Below are 12,956 nucleotides of genomic sequence, written 5' to 3'. Positions count from 1 at the left end.
CATACTCTCCGTGGGAGTGACTGAGATTTTATATATGTTAATGATCAGTCAGCAGGACTCTTCATGTGCGTGTCTCCTACACACAGTTCTCTGGGCTCCACCAGCTCATTTCTCTCTTCTCTTCCAATCCCAGCCTGACACACTAACCTTGAGCCATTCACCTGTAAACTGTCACAACCACTCAGATATATAGTTATTGCCGATGTGAAAATGATGCAGGCCGAAACAATACACACACACACACAGATGTATTGCTGAAACTGGTATTTCAGTTCACCCCATTCTTGCTTTGCAAAGGCCCTGGGGAGCTGCTCACAGCGATGCACACATCCACACGATTTCACCTGGACGCTGCAAAGTCCACATACAGTTTATTAGTGTGCTGCAGGACCTGTGGCACAGCAGCGATGCTCACTTATAATCACAGTCCACATTACTCAGACCAATCCTGGGAGGAAGACTGAGGCTGGTAAACACCGACAGGTTATCGTTGGGTCTCTGGTATCTGTATTTAAAAAGCAAACACAGATTTTCATGTGGCACGTTACAGTGTCTCAGAACTTCATTTATTGGACATCTTTTGTCATTTTTTGCTAAACATACATTTCATGTTAAAGTCAAGTAGAGGAGCAATGTAGCATGCATCACATTTCAATTGCAGGCATAATCACAGTTAATGTGTTGAGAAAAAACTATTTACAGCAAAGAATGATAAGTATAATAATGATAAATAATAATAATAATAATAATATTAATAACAACATGACTTTTCCAATTTATAAAATTGCAAATATGTGGATAAGGGCATTGCCACATTATACAGCAAGTTAATTGTCTCTGGTCTCAAACACACATTCCAATCAGTGACAGGTTTTAAGATTAAGAGCTCACGTCTGAGCTTTAACACTGCAATGAACACTGACTTGATATCTATAAGATCTGCAGAAAATCTCCATCTTCATAACATAAATTACACACACAATAAAAAGCGGTTTGCAACTTGTACGTGTGTGGTATACACAGATGGCTCCTTACGCGACAAGCACAATGATTTTCAGAGAACAATGGTACATATTTCTTTCTCTATGGAACAAGTCATTGTTACAGACATTTCTTGTTTTACATTCAGTGATTTGAAGTCCACAAACCATTCACAGATAGAGCCAACGTGTCAGCGAGTAAGACAGTCAAATTTTCCCCCACTCGTTCAGTTCTGTTCCTTTTTAGAAAGCGAATCGCGGCTTTCCCCTGTGGTGCATTTCCTTCTCAGGATGAGGTATTTGACAGAAAAGATGTTTGTTTTTTTATTCTTCACCCCTCCCTCAGTCTGATGAGACGAATGGCACTGCGGTTTAGCAGTGCAGGATCTTAATGAACGCCTTTCTGAACTCGACGTTGAAGGTGGTGTATATGATGGGGTTCACAGCGCTGTTCACGTAGCCCAGCCAAGTGAAAGCGTTGTACACCTCAGCGGGAACTTTGCATTTCGTGCAGTGGGTGTTCAAGATGTGTGTGATGAAGAACGGCAGCCAGCATATGATGAAGACACCTGAGGGGAGATGAGAAAAGACAGAGAGCGAGAGAGTGAGGAGGGAGAGTTTCAACGAAGGAAGCTCTGACCTTAAATACACCAATACCGAGGAGTTGGATCCTAAAACACAGGAAACAGAATGATTTCCTTTCGTTGCATCACTGTCTGACTTGTTTTCAAGTTCTGTTTTAGGTCATTACAAAATAATGGAAATAAAAGATTGAGGCAGTCGAGCTTGTTTAGAAAATAATATGCTTTCTAAACTGCAAACTGCAGAATAACATTGTGGTTAATAGAACATTTTTGGAACTTGGATTCTGAACAATCCCCCCGCTGGTTTGATGTTGTGAGCGCTGCATGCTATTTTGCATTTACCAAGTTTTTATTTCACTCAGATAAAATTTGATTGAACTTGTCGTCACTATAAATCATTTATGGCGGATGAGAAATAAAAAGACAGTTACTTACCAAGAACAATGGCTAACATTTGAGTGGCCTTCTTCTCCTTCTGCTGTGAGATCTTTCTCTTGTTCATGTTCATAGTTTTGACAGAGGTCTGAGTTTTGCCATTAGGTAAGGCCTGCGTCTGAAAGGCTTTGGCCACAACCGGTGCCGGACCCCTCAGAGCCTCCTTGGTAGGGTCTCCGTTCTTCTCTGCCTTCTGGGCCTCCTCGGGGGGTGTGGGAGGTGTGGACGTGGGGCTATTGTTGGCCTTGCTGGGCATCAGTTGCTGGTGGCTCGTGGCCGGAATGTCTCCAAGAGCGCACTGCGACTGCTGCTTCTGCCTCTGGCTGCTGCTGCCGCTGTTGTTCAGCTCGTCCAATTCCAGATCTTCCCCCTCATTGACCACGTCTTTGATGAAAATCTGAGCAAGGACAGAGTTATCAGAAAAAGACTTGGAAGCCAATGGTCATTTTTCAGGTTCTTGTAAGATGGGTGACATTTAAAATAACTCATAATAAATAGATAAATGATCAAATAGATACATTTCAGTCTTCGATTTAGATATGCTATGCTCACAAAGGCAGAAAAGTGCCCTTTCAGGCTGTATTTCCTCTGAGAAACGGGAGGAAAATGTCAAGGTGACACTGCACTAAATCTTTTACAGGTAAAATAAATATATAGAATTAAACAAAGGGTAAAAAAATTATAAACTCACGCACCACTTTCTTCTTGTTGACAGGACAACTCCCATTAGTCTTAACAATCATGGTGCACAACCTCACATCCTCTGGATGAGTGCACTTATCCTGAAAGGAAAGCAGCTGTGTCAGGCAAGAAGAGGATACAATGTCAAAGCAAGACTCACAAAAGAGCTGTCGAAGCACTGCCTCCCAGGTCAAATGAGGCTACACATAGCTAGAATCTGATCTGGGGCTTCAACTGTAGCTGGAAGTCAATTGACTTGTCAGTGTGAAACATGTTTGCGGCTGAGATTATTTTAGAAAGACAAAACAAACTCATCCAACAGTTGACAACATGAGGGGAACACAACTTTAACTAAATCTGTTAATATTGTATAATTGTGTTTTGTCTTTCTTCCCTATAAAGGAAATGCTGCCTGTCTGTTGTAATTATTTCCCTTCTGACCTATATCATGCACACAGAGAGCACTGAGTAAAGCCATGCATGAACATGGGTAATGTAGTGCACTGGATCAAAAGCATTACTTGGCTTCCTGTGCAGTGACCATTGAGTTTTAGTGTCAGAAAAATCAATCGATCAAAAGGTCGTTTGAGGGCCATCATAGTTAGTATTGCATGGTGGCTTCTGACACTGATACGTAACAGTAAATGTAACATGAAGATTACACCTGGTCTCCAGGCCTGAACCAGTTATAGCATATCACTATAACATGTAAACGGGAAACCACTTGTAAAAGCCTCAGGTATAAAAAGCCTCAAGGATTGGAAGGATTGCCCTTTAAATCCCTTGCCTTGAACAATATCCTTTTTTCCCCCCTACAAAAAAATCAATCCTCATCATGTCTGGGCTTTCCCATTCAAAGTGTGATGTTATGTAATACATCGCCTGTTCATAAAACAATCAAGCGTGAATGGGTTGAGAAATGTATTGATTGCAGTTTGATTAGGAAGATATTTTAGCGTTTTTGATGTTTGTTTCTTTTAAACTGGTTGAAAAAGACATGAGCCTAAAATGCCCTGTGAAGATAAAGAGCTCCGGTGCAATAGAGTCGATTCTTTTTAATGCTGAGGCTGTAAAGGTGTTGGCCGTAAACAGGAGAGGATTTGTTGGAAGCAGCTCACCTTCAGCGATGTGGCTGCATCAGGGTCGACGGCCTGACAGCTTTGCTGCTTTGGTTTTGTGTTTACGCGTTTCCTGCGCTTCCTCAGGACCACATAAATTTGCACATAAACCAGCAGAGTGATGATGAAGGGAACGTAGAAGGACACAATGGAGGAGTACACCACAAAAGCCGGATTGGCGATCACACAGAGCGACTCATCACGAGTAGCTGTGGAGATAAGCACACGGTGAATAAAGCATTCAGACTGGATGTTATGTTCCATCAAACATGCTCTTTCTTTAGAGTGTAGTTCTGTGTGTGCCTGTCACTCTGGCTTCTGGAACTTTCTGCAGTAAAAGGGAGAACTTCATTTGAACTTGCAGGGGTTTTAATCTCTTGCAGCTTCATTCAAAATACGTGACTACACTACTCTGAGTTGGAGGTCATTCCCATCATTTCCTCGCTACCTCTCTTTGCGGTTCCCTTTCAGCTTCCCCAAAATGCTGCTGCAGAGTTTCTGTCTGTTGCCAAATGTAGAGATCATATCACCCCAGTTTTAGACTCCGCTTTGGTTGCTTGTAATTTAAGATTTGATCAATTTATTTCTAAAAACAAGCCAAATTTTCACCAAAGCTGCATCACCGACATCTTACAGACAAGACAAGTAAGACAAGTCTTTATTTAACTTAAATGTCTGAAGGTTCGGACCAAACAAGGTGGGTGTGAAAGCCCCGTCAGGTGTGAAAAGTTCAGCATCTCAAAGCAGATTCAAAATGAGCATTAGTTGCTCAAAATCCCAAACTGAGGGGCTTTCAAACCAATATTTCAATTGTGTCTGAACCAAAATAAAAGATGGGAAAGGGGGCTCAGACCAAAATGTATTTCTGTTCATTGTTAGAGTTTGAAAACATTTTTCTTGATAGTTTGGACTTTTGGACCAATTGCAGGAAGTTGAGTCATATTAAAACTATAGAAGAAGAGAAAGAGAAATAAGTGGATCAGGGGATTTCACGCAGTCTTTACCACTGAAGAAAAAAAAGCATCCAAGTTATAAAATTCAAAGGACAGGACATTCATTTTGCTGGTAGTAATACTATACAAATGTTAAAGTGGCAACGAAATAAACAAAAAAACAGATTGACACATTTTGTTCATTCAAATAGAAAGAACATTTTTCAGGAGCTAGATCGACAACACGTCAACATTACCCCCCCCCCCTTCTATAAACCAATCAATGTCAAGTGTAGTTTGATGCAGCCCACCTGCTGATGAGGACAGTTATACAGTTATAAAATATTCTTTAGTCTTCTCACTACATTGTGATGTGAAAACCAAATATTCACCAGATCAAGTGTCATCTTGACACTTCAGGCTGGCTGTGGCTCAGTCCACTCATCAGTAGAAGGATTTCTAATAACTTTCAACAGCTTGAATTACAAACTGGAAGTGTGGCAATAAGTTGGCATTATGGGAAACGTGTGATCCAAAAGAAAACTCTCAGCTATGACAAAAAGGAGCACTGTGCATCACCTATTTTAAACTGCGTAATGTCTGCTTTGGGTAGAAGGACTCTATCCATTTGTAAAGAAAATTTAAAGTTGTCTTCATCTGCGTTTGCAATGATCACCAGCCACTTCTGACAAGTTTTACAGTCGCAAACATTGGCCACATCACACACGGCATTTGCGCTACATCACACACAAATATGGACTGCTTTGGTTTCAGTGGTTCCTTCTCCTGAGTTCCCCACTTTCATGCTTCCAAGCAGCATACACAGGACGTACGAGTCCACTGACGGTACACGAGGGCTCTCGAAGGGATGAGTGGAGCTTCAAAGTGACAGGATGTAAGCTGTCAGCAACAAGTCGGCGCCTCCAAAGAAAAAAGCTCTTAATCAGAACCTGGTTTAACTGTAATCCCACTTTAAAGCTCCTGTTCTGTGCAATAAGCAGCCTCAGGGCCTAAGGCTCGCTAAAGCTAGATACATGTCAATATGAAGTAATCGAATACTGATATGGGCGAGTCTATTAACATTCAAATGAATGCGTTAGTTTGTTTTTACTTCTTTACAACTCCAAAAGGGCACTGACATTTACATTCTGCTTGAGTGCAAAACTAACGCAACTATGTGAAAGCATTTAAAAGATTTGCCAGGTAATGATTCACGAGGTATATGTGTCTACGTTGTACATCCTGTACTGTGCAGTGGATGTAAACGATGAATAATACAATACAGCTGCACTATCGCTCCACTAATTTAGTCACACACCACAGAAAAAACATTCCTGTTTCAAAGACAGCAGAGCAGACGTGCACAGATATATCTCCTTCTTACCTGTGTTATTCAGGCCGAACAACAGGGGACACGATATGGCAAAAGACAGTACCCACACCACGGAGATCATTACTGTGACCCGTCGCCTGGAACTGTAGCGAGTGTTGTACAGCATTGGCATTGCAACCGCTGTGTACCTGTAAGGGGAGAGAGGGGGGGATAGAGGCTTTGGTTGGCATGTAAGAAAACGTGACACGTTTCTGCAAGTTTGGTCAAAATGTTCATCCTCCACGGTTGATTGAGATCATGTCTGATTCAACCATCTTTCTTACAACTCATTCAAAATTCACCTGCAAGAGTTTCAATCAAATATAAAAAGATCACATCATGTTCTTAAATCACTGGCTTCGAGTTAGACACGGCACTGATTTAAAGTTTTACAGCACATTTTTTTAAAAATCTCTTAATGGAGCTGCCTCCAAATACAATCATGCGAGACCTTTGATCACTGGTCTGCTACTGGTCCAGAGGGCATAATCTAAAGATGGAGAAGCAGCTTTTAGTCAATAGCACAGTGCTGGAATTTCTATGTTCACAAGCGCCTTTAACTAAGTTCATAAGGTCTAACCATAATTTCATAAGGTCTAACCATTATTGTATTTCATTCCATTTTTATTTAATTATTATACACATTTCCATTTATTTTATTTGAATAAGTTATCCCTGTCACCTTATTTTCTGATAGCGATTGATTCTTTATTTCAGATTTTAAATTGTTTTCTATACATTTTATATTAAAGTGTTGTGTTTTAACGTCTCTGTACAGCACCTTGAAGCTACCTCTGTGTGTGAAAGGTGCTTTATCAGTGCTTAAAGTTGGACAAGGAACCTAGAGGTTGGTTAAACAAGAATCCTGCCTGTCGTCTTGGATCTGGTTAGACAGGCCCGGCCCTTTGGAAACAGCCATGTGCTCTGTGCTAGCGTCTGAGTGAGGATGAGGTCGTGTGAGGAAGGCTGTGTCTTTATCGTCCAGTGTCTCGCAGGAAAGACCTTATCATTTAACCCTGCTATATCGGTTGATCCTATTACTGAGCCTGCTTTAATCACCAGGAAATGCACAGCTTTTATTTACAATGTCCCATACATCGATTTTTGGTGTAATTTGTTTTTGAACGTCAGCCAAGTGAGCAACGCTTTTATTATGACTGGCTTCTCTATGAAAAGCCAGAAGAGAAGTAGGGATAAATCGAAGGTAATTGTATTATTCTGTGTATGTTTCTGTGGCTTTTACAACACTGTGTACCTTTAAGTCATGGGTGAAAGAAATTGTCCCGCGGTGCTTTTGCAGGCTGAGAAGGTTCAATCAGCTTCATTGTTAACAAAGGAAAATGTTTTCCACTTGCACCTGCATTCCAATTTTGGGGCTGGAAGCCGAGCCCTCTGCACCACAAGTGGCACATGAGAGGTTGTTTACTTACATAAAATACAGTTTGATAGCCATTTCATTTGAAATTGATCCTTCAGTCTCGCCTGCAAAGAGGACAATTTAACGCTCAGGTAATTTTCTTATGGGGCTTGCTGCACACACTCACCTGTAAAATTATGCGGTCCCCTATATGTTCAGCTTGGCCTCCTTCACTTTTACATTACTCTTTCATCACATTTGCAGCTCCCTTGGCTTTAAGGAGCTTTTTTCCCAATCTTTACTTGTCAGACAATAGCTTTAGTGTTTTGTTCAATCCCACCACTCGTTGTTTTCAGTTGGAGACCAAACAGAGCTAAAAGGAGAATAATGAGGTTTTTTTCCCCAGGGGGACATCGCTCTTAATCCCCGACTGCTGCTTGTGTAAATAATCGACTGTTTGCTACAAAGCTCAGCATATCGATTTAAAAGATTATGATATGTCAATTGTGAGTTCACAGCTTGTTAACTGGCCCTTAATCAAGTACATGGGATTAAAGGAAGTGAATCTGATCTGTATTGAGTCACCAAGGTTTTCACTTTCACATGGGTAAGGTCTCGAAGATAATACATCTGCAGTTTGAAATTAATGGGATGTGTAATTCTGAATGCCACATTAGATATTGGTACCTTGAAGGTAAAAGTTATATTCCACATTTAATGGAGGTTTGATTCCCAATTAAATATGTAAATGTATCTATGATTTAGTGATTTATCATAATAATTAATTTCCTATTTTATCATGACATTTGACAGATGTCTATGCTTTTCTGCACCAGATCCTGCACATATTTTCTGTTTATACATAAATATTATCCCATTTTATCTCATAATTAGGAAAGAGCAATGGATTAATGTCTTACCTCTTTGTGGAGCAGTGTATTGTACATTAAAACATCCAAATGTAACTTACTAAATATAAAGCCTTGCTAAGTTTCACTGAAACTGAATTCCACTGAGATCAATGTCTTGTGTAACATTTAGTAAACCTCAAAGTCTTCTGACTATTGACAACATATTTGGATTTTTATCAAATACTATTTGGCTTGTGTAGGTTTCATATCACCTCCCACACAAAAGAAGCGTTCTCTTAGGCCTAGTTAACGCCGTCTTACAAAAGAAAAGCGAGTAGCTGATTGGACTGGAGTGCACCCAAGCTCCAACTGATAATAACATATTCATCCTCTTTACAATAGAGTAATTAACTGAGCTGGTGTCCTGCTGAATATAGCCTGTTTTTGATCCCATCCACAGAACAAAGCTAGGAAAGAAAGAAACACTTCCTTGATGAATAAATAACGAAGCTACCTTCAGTTGAAATGATAAAAGGAAATAAAGGAAAACTTCACTCTCCTGTGAACTTTTACAAAAACCAGCGTTCCTGAAAAGTAATCAAACCAGGAAAAGTGATTGGTCAAAGTCTGAGTCATTCTGTCAGTGATGAGCATTCAAAAGTACTGAGCATGCAAACATAAAGTTCTATAAATAATGTCTAAATGTAAATTGGGATGCAATTCCTCTCTGACTTGCTTCTAACCATCATTTCACATACAGTAAACAATGATCTGCCACGAGATTATATCGACTAATAAGCCTTTCTCCCACGTAGGAGTGACATTTGTATTCTAATTCGGTCCTTTCAATAAGAGCCGAAATTGTGTCTGTGTGGAACCATTGTGAATATTTATCTTGCATATGGGTTTGAGATGAAAATGCAGCCAAGCAGAAAATCACGTCAAATTAAATCAATAAATAGAAAATACGGAAAACATTATGTCATTGGTTTTCTTCAGAATGATCCACGAGTGCCTCGGTCACAATAAACAAGCTCGTGCACGTTGAAGACATATTCTGGTCGTCAGCTTTACGTTATTACTGGGTACATTTTTAATATCGAGAGGTCAACCTTTACGTGCCCCTCAGATTGACGGCTTTCCAGTGCAACTCTGCTTCCTTCAGCTGTTTGTGATTATTGTATGTCGTTAATCACTGAGTCATCATACCACTTACATAACTGACTTATTGAATTTATTTCCGGAGGCAGCAGTAATGAATCCAGGAGGATGAGGTCTTGTCACAAGTTATTGTCACACTCTGGCATTTTAAATTGCAATTGATCTGTTTGTGTATTTATTTAAAGTTGTTATAATCATTCATGTTTTATTACTAATAGTAAATCACATAATTATGTGTGGGTGAAAAGTTTTGCTCGGAGTCATGAAGCCAGAGAGAATTATCACTAAACTCTACGGTTCCTTCAGCTCTCTACATTTATTTCTTAACCTGTTTTTTTACATTTTCTGTTTTCGTTCTGACTCGTTTATCCTCTCATGATTTCATCTTCGGCTCCAAAATGCAGCTTTTATAGCACATACACCTTAAAGGTCCACTGCACACTAACAGCACACCCCCCGAAACTGCAGACGGACAAAGTTTTTCACTGCCCTCGAATCAATAATTGCAGGTTTAAATGAAAACTTCTTCCACCGTCAGACTCTCGTTTCCATTGGGAGTGAATGGAGTTGCTGTGCACTCACACCGTGTATATATCAGAAGCTTTTAAATGAAGATTGGTGTTAAAGAGCAACTTTACACCAGGATGAAGAAGCAGTATTTCAATGCCCTCCTGACTTCTCGTCTTTTCAAACTAAGCAGTGATGTACAACTATAAATCACTGCGGCAAATTAAACCACTGGAGGTGAACACATACAGGATTTATAGCTACTGAAATATACTCTATGCCTTCTAAGTGGAGCCTATAGAATGAGATTGTATATTTGGCCATTAAGACCTGAACTTAAAACGACCTCCCCTCTTCTTTAACCTTTTTTATTGAATAAAGATTTTTTGTTGTGATATTGTGCTGACTTTTTCCGGTACTTTCTTTTTCTATCTCAGCCTTCTCTACGTTATGTTTATTACTTGTATTATTTCTATCCTTTAAAGTATATATATTTGCAGATTCATGTTGACGTATTTAATATAAAAATCTATAATGTAATTTTCAATATTCCTTAACTTGCCCACTGTTATGAATGGTTGTTCTGGTCTATGACTGAAATATAAGCTGTGTCTAAATTCAGGCTGACAGGAGTCCACAACTTCTCCATTAGACTTCATTCACTTGCATGTGCTCAGTAAATCATAAACACGTTTTCATTTCCATTTAAGACATTTACAATTATAACTGAAATATCTGTTGAAGAGAAATGAAAGTGACAATTGTGCTACAGTATAAATACAGATGAAATGTGGGTGTTTTGTGTGGTGTGAAATCCGCCTGTGGAAATTGCATCAAGTGTGTAAACTGACACGTGTGCTTTGACAGACATGCACAGAGTTGCGATCGCTGTTTTTCAGGAGGCGCAGATCTCATCAGGAATCCATGCAGGAAGCATGACAGACAGGACTTAACAATCTGTGAAGTGACACACTCACCGATCAATGCTGATGGCACAGAGATTGAGGATGCTGGCTGTACACATCATCACATCTAGAGTGACAAAGATGTCACAGTGGATCTTGCTAAAGCGCCACTCTCCCACTACCTAGAAGAGAAGAACATCAACAATTGGCAGTTTAAAGCAGCAGTCGACAGAATAAAGGCACTTGCAGGCTTCCCCTGTCGCAGCAAAAAGCCAAGCTGACAGTGGAGCCTCCCTTGTATATCTTTTGTCGTATTGTTTCCACGCCCGTTACAGACGGGAGGCGAAAAACAGAGCAAATCGGAGCCGTAGGGGGGGAAGAAGGAAGGAGGTAAAATTGAATTAGCATAAAAGAAAACCAATTTGTGCTTTGAGTTGTGTTCAGGTGAGTGATGCATGAACTGTAGTGTGTATATTTTACAATATACACAACATCTAAGCAGTGTGTCATGTTATCAAAAGACTGTTACACCTGACATGGTGGAGTTTGACAGATTGACAGCTCAGTGACCCCACGGTTCTTTTTACATCTTTTCACTAACAACAGATACACTATAGAATCTATAGTGTAGTATAGATAATCATGAAGCTAAAGTTACCTTTAATGTTAGAGAGATAATAATGAGAACATTTGTCCTGGTCTGCGGCCCCATGTAGCTTTTAATAAGAGCTATGATCGAAACCTTTTTATATTAATTCCTGAGCCGTAGTTGTTGAGTCGAAAAGTAATGAAAAAAATAGGGGTTGCAAATGTATTTGTATAAATTCACCGGCATCGGTGTAAATTGAATAAATGGAAGTATTGTACAGTTAAGTTTTATGTGTTTATTTTCTCCGAAGAAATCAGATACCTGCCTCCCCCTATTACTGTGGAAAGGTTGAGGGTGCAACTCCGCGACAGATTAATCTTTGACCTTATAGGCTGTGTCTTTAAAAAAAATATCAAGTGCCACTTTACGGAGGTGTACGCTGTAGCTGGTGTCGACAATACCAGAAGATTGCATACCGATCCGACAGCCTAATGAGCATCCTTGTCCGTGTTGCAACCTCTCCTCTCTTCTCCTCTTTTTTGCATTTTTCTCCAACCTTTCCGCTCCTGGCATTTGTCTTCTCTGTATCTCTTCACAACCTCTTTGTTCTCTGCCTTCACTCCGCCTGTCTCTCTCCCTCACAACTACCTCTCAATTTATCTTTGTCGATCTCTCGTTGTCATTTTACAGATCGCTCCTCTCACCAGCTCTACCCTAGCAACCCTATATTTTTAACGTGCTCATCAGTGCTGCCGCCCAATGCAAAAACAAGAGCCTCACACGAACTGATACATTTATAGCTCGTCAGGGCTGTAACACACGTCTATTTGCATCATTGCACGGAGAAATTCAATAGATGTTAAACTGCTCTTTTATAGGCATCATCTCCCAGGCACCGAGGCACTGATCAATACAAAGATATTCCAAATGGGAATCAATTTGACGAAATCTTCACGTTGCAATGTGTAGATTTTTAACATCTTGTCCTTCATCAACTCTCCATTTCTCCAGACAGTGCACAGCATATCATAGTGTGAACTAATTTAATTGCAAATGAAAGTTGTTTGGAAATTGAAAATGCAGTAATGGGCAGTGGTAATAGAAGAGGCACTTTGAGACGTCACTTGAAATAAGATTGAAATGAAACACATCCTGCTCTTTCATCTAATACTCGGCATCGTTAGGGCATTCATAACCATACTGATGAACAAACTTTTCATTTAGAGCAAATCATTGCAGGAATGGGAAAGAGCAACCTTTTGAAATTCAACAGAGGCAAAAAGCTGTTGAATAGCAGAGCATGCAGTACTTGGTATTCATGATTTATCTCTGTATCACAGTGTTGGATGGATAATCTTACTGGCAAGAGGCAATCAGATGTCATGACATCATTAACAGACTAGATTATTTGTTTTTAATGTTCAGTCAGTCATTTTAATAGCTTGACCTTTTCATTTTAATTTGAGTTTTAATACCTGATGTTT

At 39.8% G+C, this 12,956-nt stretch overlaps 1 protein-coding gene across 1 annotated transcript in view; it reads right to left on the bottom strand.

The window, feature by feature from the left end:
• Positions 1 to 1,352: 1,352 nt before the first annotated feature.
• drd2a (dopamine receptor D2a) overlaps positions 1,353 to 12,956 on the bottom strand; it is a 35,435-nt gene continuing 23,831 nt past the window's right edge. The window contains exons 3-8 of the mRNA XM_061073374.1: positions 10,956 to 11,065; positions 6,115 to 6,251; positions 3,799 to 4,007; positions 2,691 to 2,781; positions 2,000 to 2,383; positions 1,353 to 1,549 (exon numbers count right to left, since the gene is read on the bottom strand). Coding sequence (XP_060929357.1) covers positions 1,353 to 1,549; positions 2,000 to 2,383; positions 2,691 to 2,781; positions 3,799 to 4,007; positions 6,115 to 6,251; positions 10,956 to 11,065 — 1,128 coding nt within the window. The remainder of the gene's footprint in view (positions 1,550 to 1,999; positions 2,384 to 2,690; positions 2,782 to 3,798; positions 4,008 to 6,114; positions 6,252 to 10,955; positions 11,066 to 12,956) is intronic.

This window comes from Limanda limanda, chromosome 6, assembly GCF_963576545.1.
Source record: "Limanda limanda chromosome 6, fLimLim1.1, whole genome shotgun sequence".
Classification (NCBI taxonomy): domain Eukaryota; kingdom Metazoa; phylum Chordata; class Actinopteri; order Pleuronectiformes; family Pleuronectidae; genus Limanda; species Limanda limanda.
This window is presented reverse-complemented; position numbering and strand designations above follow the sequence as displayed.